The 9,539-nt window shown below is 35.4% G+C and overlaps 2 protein-coding genes across 5 annotated transcripts in view; both read right to left on the minus strand.

The window, feature by feature from the left end:
- The window catches only part of LOC147074780 (uncharacterized), a 32,858-nt gene extending 26,545 nt beyond the window's left edge, over window positions 1-6,313 (minus strand). For all 3 annotated transcript variants that reach the window (XM_085942628.1, XM_085942626.1, XM_085942624.1), the window contains exon 1: window positions 6,284-6,313. The gene's annotated coding sequence lies outside the window, so the exon portion shown is untranslated. The remainder of the gene's footprint in view (window positions 1-6,283) is intronic.
- On the minus strand, window positions 228-4,070 carry LOC147074782 (uncharacterized). Of its 2 annotated transcripts, XR_015070029.1 has the most exons (4): window positions 3,791-4,070; window positions 3,379-3,512; window positions 2,312-2,522; window positions 228-2,128 (listed from the first exon to the last, which is right to left on the minus strand). XR_015070029.1 is itself a non-coding variant. In XM_085942659.1 (3 exons), exons 1-3 carry the CDS (start codon window positions 4,005-4,007, stop codon window positions 2,466-2,468), a joined length of 408 nt encoding a protein of 135 aa, XP_085798785.1. In that variant the 5' UTR covers window positions 4,008-4,070; the 3' UTR covers window positions 228-2,465. The 2 variants fall into 2 exon arrangements, 1 of the variants encoding a protein (XP_085798785.1); XM_085942659.1 differs by having other exon boundaries at window positions 228-2,522.
- Window positions 6,314-9,539: the final 3,226 nt, after the last annotated feature.

A 9,539-nucleotide genomic window follows, 5' to 3' on the forward strand; every position in this document is an offset into this window, starting at 1 on the left:
GCTTAGGTACCTCAGAGTTATTAAGATTCTCTCCTCAGCACTCACACATTCCTGCATTTTCTTTTTGAATGTCAGGAGTGATGATTAGGGCCCGGATTTATATGCTAGTGCATGTTTTGTTAGGGTGTATGCACAGCTATGAGAGTTGCACAGAAATCTGTTTTGAAAGACACAGAATCCAAAAATAAAATTTTATTTTGCATATAAATGCATATTTGAGACATTAGTGCATATTTTAGAGCTTTTCAATTCATAATTTTAGTTTTTTTTTTAAATTATTTTATCGAAATATAACTAAGTTAGGAAGGTAGATAATTTAGATGCACTTGCATTTTTAATGCCATCTCCGAGCTGTGGATTTATCAGAAAACTCGGGCACTTTTTTTTAAAGTTTGCCCAATCACCTCTGTGAACGTTGAGAGGTCGTTTTCGCATATAAATAAAATACTGACAGATACATATCGTCGTTGCGCCTGCAAAATCCGACAAACATTTTTTTGTGAAAATTAGTTACCATTTTTTTCTTATTTAGATAAATAAAACGTTATTTGTCAAATTTGTTTAATTATTTATCCATCCTACTCTGAACACATATTTTTATTCCCCCTTCACTTGATAATTACTTATTTATATGTCAAATTTTGGTTGGAAAGATAAAGGTTTGTTCAAAACAGACTATTGGCTTTGTTAAAGATGTTTTATGCATAAAGTCAAATATCATTAAATTATGGAATTATCATTGTAAAAACCCGGTGTAAAATGCGCTGTCTAAAATACAAGTAATTACAATCCGCTACGTGCTGCCCCAACCACAAAGCGGATTAAAAGATCCAAATAAAATCAGCTATGTGCCTTTAAGCCACAAAAAAATTATTACGACCAAAGTGCTAAATATTGTATTATAAAATATCATTTATACTGAATCCGACGTAAGGATCTAATTTTCAGTTTACTTACTTTGAAAAAAACGTGTGTCATTGTTGAATAAATCAGTTTTTTCCTTCTCCTGAACAGTTGTGTTTTTTTACATAGCGGATTTTGCAAGCGCGGCGACGATATGCAGAAAAATTTAATGCCAGAACATAATATTGAAAAAAATATTGTAATTTTTTTTTCGGGCAAAAAACAGAAAATAGTATTTAGGAGTAGTTAAGTGTGTACAAAACAGCTGATGGCCCAGTTTGACAGTTTGAGGTTATGAGATTAGAGTTCCAGTAGCGTGAAGCACTAGTCACGGCCAGTTTATGAGTTTCATCACCAGCCAGTTTGCGGGATTTCAGTTGCTTCGTCGGTGGAGGGCCTTACCAAAAAAGTTTCAACTTTAACAGAAAAATGCTTCTGTACAAAGTAAGTCCAATAAATGTACTCAATATAACACTACAGAATTGCAATCATACCTTTACGGAATTAGAAATAATCAAATATGTTTGAACCAAGTTTACTCAAAACTAACCAGAATGGACTTGATTCACTATGCTTGTGAACCGTTCATACACGAGTGTGTGTAGGAAAAAGCTTGCCTGAGCCGAGTTGGCATGCCGTCTGTTTGCACCAAAAGATGGCAGGCTGGTCTGCATCTGCTGTCTTGATGATAATGGAGAATTGTCCAACAGCTGGCTGCACCGGAATCGCCTCCTCCTGGCTTGTTGAGGAGTCCACGTGGTTCTGGTGATCAAACTGTGCTGGCGGCTGGACGAATGTGGCTGACGGGTGTTGGGTTGATCCTTGGTGGCAAGATGGTGCTTGCAGTCTGGTGTCTCATGTCGCAGTACGGCAACCAGTCGCTCCTTCCTGGCTACGATGGTTTGGTGAAAGTCCGATGCTGATGATGAATTGTCAGACTCATCTGAACTCTAGGGTGTGCCAAATCGAATGGGGGTGTTGTGGCTGTCCTCAGATGGCGTAGACGAGCTGTCAGAATCGTTTGAGTTTTCATCGAGCCATGGTGCTGGAATTGGCAATGTGAATAGCGTGTGCTGTGTCCTGGTGCGGGCACATGGGTTCACTTACATGCGACAGAGACATTAAAATATGCTAGTTACATGGCCAGAGAGAAATGCTATTTCGAGATACGTAGATCTAACTTTCGGAATATATGGAGTCCTGGTGCGGCGTTGCTGTTGATGACCTCAGTCCAGATGCGGTGTTCTCTTGTTGCCAGTCGGGTGTTGGTATGTCGTTCCCGACCGTGGTGTGAAGTTTCGCAGAAACCGATCTGGTGATAGGCATCGAGAAGCCAATAGTTCGTGGAAATGGCGTTATAGTTGAACGCGGTGTACTGTGGTCAGATCGATTCGCAATTCCCAGAAACGCAGAGAAAAGGTATTAGAAACAAGGTCTGCAAAAATTTGCTGAAATGAATTTATTTTGAGTCACCACTGTAGCAGTGATGCTGAGGTCTTTTTCCTCGGGGTCACACATAAATCTGCGGTGCGTCATAGCGTTTTATTTAGTTTATTATTTATTCAGTCATGTTCAAAACTTTCCATTCCCCATACTGTTGCCGGAACTTCATGAGGTATCTGTAAATTAAATGTAATCATCATAAGTAAACATGCGACGGATGAATCCTTAACTGTTAAGCAATACAGTACTCCAAAAACCAGACAAGTATCCAATTAGTGAAAGCGGCGGATTATAGTGCATACATACAAAATATGGTAAAAATTAAAACAGGTATTTCGTAAAAATAGTTTGTTTTTTTTTTTGAGAAATTTGTACTAGCAAATTACGGTTTTATTTATAATCAAAATCAAGTATCTTTTTACTAAATTATACATATTTATAAACTAAGTTTATTAACTAAACATTAAACAGTAAGTCACCTAACACAACCAGTTGTTCAGTGAGGCAGATATTCTGGCTTTCCCTAAGACCAAAAGCTTCAGTTTGTGTGTCCCGGTTGCATTGGAGCAGGGCATAATTGCGATGCGGTTTCTTCGCGATGAACATACGTTTTACGAAAGGAGAAGTTTCCAAAATAAAACCGTCTCATCTGCGTTGTATACTTGTACGCAGCGAACTACTGAATTTGACAATTGAATACTGGCGAATTATAGAGCTTACTGAGAGTGTACTGTATAGAGTTTTATGAATGACCTACCCCAGAGAAACTCCCCTGTCCACCATGCTCATTAATGACCGTATAAGAGCCAACACTTGCTCCCAGACAGCAAGATTCTAATCGTAATTCGGAATCGTATTAATGTGAAGGCAGGTTGCGTTGTATACTCTAAAAAAATATCCTGTGACAGTTAACAGCGGAGCACAAGTCATATGACCTGATATTTTGTAAAATAATATTAGATAGGTTGTTGACACAGTATATTATATTAAAATCAATAATAATTTCTACCGATACTAGGGATAGTACATCACCTTTTTCCAATGTCGGTGTGTTTTAGTGGCATCCCCACAAGCATTCAGTCGCTCTATAACCCCTCTCCACAGCCTCTCTATGTCAATGCTGGAGATTTGACTGGAAAGCCTTCCTGCGACCGGTTCAGGATGCGCTAAAGAAAATATGGTAATTTTATAGTATTCCATATCATCATTGCGGTTAAGGTAGTTAGTTTGAGTTACAGTAGGTTGTGACAGGTTATGGTTTGGTTTTTAGTCTCAAAAGACCTCAGCCGAAGAGAATGTATCCGCCATTCGTTCGTCATCGACGAACTCCAATGGCGGACATACATATATGGCTGTGGCTGTAATAAAAATAAATCAATACATATAAATAAAAAATAATTTTCAATTAATATTTGCACCTTTATTGTTATTCATTACTTTCTACCTGAAAAACCAAACTCGTGGTTGGAACACTCCGCTGAGGAACTGGTTCCGATTATGGATAATATTTTTAATGAATTCTCATCCAGTTCCACAGCATGGTGGCGGTTCCCCGTTGAATTTAATGCGCGGACCCGGTCACCATTCTTCTTCCGTGTTTTCCGTTTCATCTCCTTCCATACCAGGGAAATCACAATAATAAAACGTGTCAAGATTAACATTACCCAGTAAACATTGATAAGTGCTAAGATATTAACTTTAGCTTACTATTATTAAGTATTTATAATTACAGTTTTCCACTGGTCAATCGATTTTGTTGGGCCTATAGCATCTAATTGCCGGGATACGTGTTCCAAGTCTCGCGCCATGCTTTCACCCCCGAGAGGACCATAAAATCTCCCGAGAGCTAGGCTTTGGTTCTCATACATTAATTGCACGAGGTCTTTTTGTGCGGACGTTATACGCGGCCCGCGAGTTACTACAACACTGAAATACATAAAAGATACCATTATAAGTTATTTATTGGCACATTCACTGTAATAAACAAATATTTAAATTGTATATTCTTACCTATCACCGCTATTACCGAATTAAACATGACGACAATTGCAGGTTAAGTTAGTTTGTTTGTTTAACGTCAAAGCAGTGTTGCCATATTTTTCTATGCTGATTATAGTACAAAGGCGTAAAAATTATAGTATTTCTAAAAAATATATAGTACAGGAACATTTTTGTCTTGAATCCTTTAAAATTATAGTATTTTGATATATTTGGCGTAATATTATAGTATTTTACATTTTTAATTAAATTAAATTAAATTAAAGTATTGTACTATAATTATAGTACGGTTGGCATCACTGCGTCAAAGCTTCGCGTATTTTGACTCAGTGTTGCCAACTAAAATTTTCAAAGTTCAGTAGATTTTTTGATTTTTTCTTCAAAATATCAGTAGATTGACAAAAATGTATGAAATTCAACGATTGTGTTTGGTGAAAGCGTGCATATACTATTACTATGGGTACTTGTTATAAATGTGAGTTATTATAATATAGTGCTGTGCATTTTTAAATCATTATGAGACGTAAATAATTTCACCTGTCGTTTTTTATATAAACAACAAATGACGGATGGTACCTAGTTTTTAAAAGTGATTTTTTGTGACTGTGTTAAGTTTTATAAAATTGTGCTCACTTCAAATTATAGTCACTCGAATGCATCTGATAAGTAAATATGTGGTGAGTCAATTGAAATACCGTAGTTTAATATACATAGCGTGATAAATACGCGCAGTGTCAAAAGACTTCCTCTCCGTCAGATGTGTAGAAATTTAACTTAAACAAAGAACTTAATTCATAAAAATTTAAATAAATCAGTTCTAATATGTTTATCGGTTAATCTTATTATGATTAGTTTGTGAACATTGATTGTATATATCGGTTAAAACGCATTTTAAATTTAAAGCGGCCATCTTTGTTTAGTTGGTTTGAGTGTAGCAAACATTGTGAAAAAATAAATTCATATATTGTCAATAAAGTGACGTTCGTGCCGGAAAGCTTTAGAGAAACATCAATATTATATCGCAAGATAACTTAGGCCTACCGCGCATGAACGATTTACTATCGTACGGTCAACAATCGAGGAGTTGTAACCATCGTATTGCAATGCAACCCCGCGCATGGACGATCGAGCGAACGGCCGAATTGAAAATCTGTGTTCAGACACAAAATTTTACACCGATTCGAACCGGCCGGTGGCCTATTGGCATTGCTTTCAAATGAGAGCGCGCGCATGGACTATTGTTTCGCCGGCCGAGTGCACTCACACAAGCGCACCAAGTGACGCGTATGGTATGAAGCGCACACATACTATTACATCGAATCGCTATGAAACCACATGGCACATGACGGCTTCATCGATGAGCATCGGCATCATTTCATTATTCATTATTCGTCGTTCCGTGCACGTGTTTACTGGCTGCGTGCGCATTGCCTCCGTCCGATATAAATCGGGCCATGCGCGCTCAAACATGCCGGCCAGTAAAAAATTGGATCATGCGTGGGCAAACCAACGATTGGCCGAATGCGTTCGGCCGGTTATGTAAACGTTCATGCGCGGTAGGCCTTAATCTTATTATGATTAGGTTGTGAAAATCAATTGTATATATCGGTTAAAACGCATTTTAAATTTAAAGCGGCCATCTTTGTTTAGTTGGTTTGAGTGTTGCAAACATTGTGAAAAAATAAATTCCCATATTGTCAATAAAGTGACGTTCGTGCCGGAAAGCTTTAGAGAAACATCAATATTATATCGCAAGATAACTTAAATTCGGAAAACCCTTTCTTTCACACTCTATTCGACCGTTTTGAATTAAGAACATTTAATTAGTGTGTTCGACGTTTGAACCCATCGGACATAACGAATAAGGCACACAAACGCTCGCAAAAACGGGAAAAGCTGTAGGATAATAATATATAGGAGATTATTCTATGTAATCGACATGACTGCAGTGTTGCCATATTTTGAAAGTGGAATTATAGTACAGAGCCTCCAAAATTATAGTATTTGGGGATAAAATATAGTACGCGCTGTCATCTGTTGAAAATGTATAGGTTTTTTGTTTCTCAGAAAAAAAAATAAGGAGAATTTAGTAGTATGTATAAATATTTCACCGCGGGCCGCAGGTTCCCAATTTTTCATAATCGGCTCGTTTTTTTTAGGAAAAATATTTCGCCGCGGGCCGCAGATTTTCGAAGACGACTCGATTGCGAAATGGCAAATGCGAAATTATAGTAGGTACTTTTATATTAAATTTTAGTACGATATTCAAAATTATAGTATTTTGGGCGTACTATACCTATTTTATATCGTACATAGTACGCGGACCAATATTATAGTACATATACAATAATTATAGTACGATCGGCAACACTGCATGACTGGCAAAATTGTAGGTTAAGAGCGGAATGCAGAAACATTTGTCATAACTAAAATTTCCTTAGCAGAAAACACTATGCAGGAACATTGTCCTTAATTAGTCTATGGTCCTTAGTTAAGATCATTTCTGTTGAAAATAATACCATATTTAAAAATTCTCTTTCCTATAGTTTAGGTAAATTGTTTTATAATTGTTAAACGATGACAAAAATATGACAACTGCATTTTATAAATGCAATAACTATAAATACATATTAATATTTAATTATAATACTCTTATGTTTCCGTTATAAGTCATTATACGTGATTCCACAGGCACCGCAAGATATTTTTTTAACATGGTAACACTAGCGTCAAGTGTCATTCTATCATCTGGCATCTTGTAATTCTGCGGGCTGGCGTATAAAAGTAAAATAATATTCTCCAAGTACATGCCAAACGATAACACTATCAATATCCATATTGAGATACATTGTTAAATGAATTTGAGTGTATGGACTGTTTTAAAGACATGCGAATTTATTTTGACAACAGCTGTCAGTGGTAAATGGTAATACAGAAGGGGGCGTGTTCATAACAAAAGTAGTCTATGGTTAAGGATTCATTAACTCTATACTCAGGATTGTCTATAGTTAAGTCATGCTTTTCGGCGACTTATCCTTAGGATCGAAATCGATTGTACATGCCGCTCTAAATTTGGTTACGTTTGACATTACATAAGGGTGGGAATTAAGAGGGGGCTCAAGAGAAGGAGATTGAAGTATAATCTAGTCAATAAAAAGGATCTCGGCGTCGTAAGGACGTTAATTTAAATCGATATTTTCGCAAAAATCACTAATCATCGGAGATTTTATTTAAAAAATAAACATTATTATTGTTATTGGTATTGTCGGCCGTCTTACAAATTATTATTTGATAAACACCTGCAAGACAGTGTTCGCCGATCAGAAAACAGGGCTGTCAAAATAATGCATGATTTAATATTTTTTAAATGTTAATTTCATAATAGTTTTTAATCAAACCTGTGCACGTACATACTGATAACTTGGGTGGATATCGTAGCAAACACACTATTGATATATCTACGGGTATTTTATTATTATTACCTAATTCAAATTGAGCATAGGTTGATACTCAAATACTATTATAGTATGTTTATGATTTTGAGAAAATAATACCATGGTATATAATCCATATCAATTATTTGAAAACATTACATTTGCATGTAGGTACATGTATAATATAGTGAAAAGGTCAGATACCTGTTTAATTTGCAAGATAACATCAAAATTTGTATATACTTACCTAAATGAAGAATGACATTCATGAGTGAGCACGGCTCAAAGCTTGGAAAATGTGTTTTTTTCCATTTGAAAATATTTTAATTGTGTATTATTTTATTACAGATTCAAGGTCAACTTTATATAACTAATAGAACATACTGTTTTTTTCTATGAATAAAAAAGACTGGAAGGAACATGTGTACAAATCACGGCAATCAAGAAAGGCCGGCAAATATGGCCAAAAATGCATGATACAGAAACATAAAATACACACAATTACCTATTTAAGTTTACCGCACACGTGCAGGCCACGCAATATTTGTTTACGCAAAGTCGTCGCTTTCCAAAATGGCGAATTTGGTTGCCAGTTTTTATTGCGATGAATCAGTATGTTCCTTCCTGTCTTTTTTATTCGTAGGTTTGTTTACTATGTACACCTAAAAAAAACTAAAACTGGAAAAATTCTTTCATGGGTGTTTACTTCTTGAATTAGTTGACCCCAGAAACAACAGGTCCATGCCACTACGTGAACCACAGTGGATATTAGATGCACAAAACTTAAATAAAATATATTATAAATAAAATTTAAAAAGTACAAAATAATTCATTGCGTCGACAGCCCTGGCGTCATTTTTTATTCGCCCGCCAGTCGGATGTGCGAATAAAAAAATAATGTCTGTAGTGACTGTATGTTAATAATTATTTTTAGGCACTCATGATATAAATTATTTCGCTCATTGGCTTTACATACAATAATGGTACTACCTACCACTTGTTTCACTAGTATAAAAGTGAAGTTGCGCATGCAATAAAAAGTCACTTTCTTTTTATAATAGGCAGACACTAAATTCTACGTTTTTTTAAATATTCATTAGAATTAAACAATACCTATTAGGTCCTAAACATTACAAATAAACACTATTCATTAGTAATGTTTTTTGGATAGCACATGAAATAAAAATGCAGGTAGATATGTATTTCAACATCCTTCGTATGTTTAGTTCTCGGACAATTTCAGGTTAAAAATTTATTAATATATTATTAAGTTTATATCGTGGCTAACACATAATCAAAAAAGTTATCATATCCATCATATCAGTTGCAATATTTCCCACCAAACAACTGATAAACATATTGAATTTAGTAACATTTATTAGAAATTACTATTTTTTGGTCACCCCATAGCTTCACTTCACAAGCTTCACTTGGAGGGAGTTTATTGAGACAAACATTGGCGGCATCCTTTTTATATTAACTAGTAGACCAGTTATTATGGACCACATGTAAAAAAATCATATTCTCAATTCTCAAGGCCGATTCTGTAGAGCGTCCCCTTAATCGCACATTGCAATAATCAAAATTCACAAAAAAAATAACTTTAACAGCTGGAAAGTAGTTTTCACATAAATTAAATGATTTCACGAATAAATAGATGAAATCACATAAAATTGTTTGTTTCACAAAACAAAAATCATGAATCACTCATTGTAAATATAAATTCACTCAATTTTGACAACTGCACACATTTGTAAAATT

The sequence above is a fragment of the Rhyacophila brunnea genome, unplaced genomic scaffold (genome assembly GCF_057557595.1).
Source record: "Rhyacophila brunnea isolate RB1 unplaced genomic scaffold, BYU_Rbru_1.0 scaffold_15, whole genome shotgun sequence".
NCBI classification, from domain to species: Eukaryota; Metazoa; Arthropoda; class Insecta; order Trichoptera; family Rhyacophilidae; genus Rhyacophila; species Rhyacophila brunnea.

What these genes read in the sequence shown, in the direction of transcription:
- LOC147074782 (XM_085942659.1), bottom strand. Translation starts at nt 4,007, where the DNA reads ATGTTAATCTTGACACGTTTTATTATTGTGATTTCCCTGGTATGGAAG. An exon ending in CCACGAGTTTGGTTTTTCAG is followed by an intron (nt 3,513 to 3,790) that starts GTAGAAAGTAAT and finishes TATTTTCTTTAG; the next exon opens with CGCATCCTGAACCGGTCGCA. An exon ending in CACACCGACATTGGAAAAAG is followed by an intron (nt 2,523 to 3,378) that starts GTGATGTACTAT and finishes TTTAATTTACAG; the next exon opens with ATACCTCATGAAGTTCCGGC.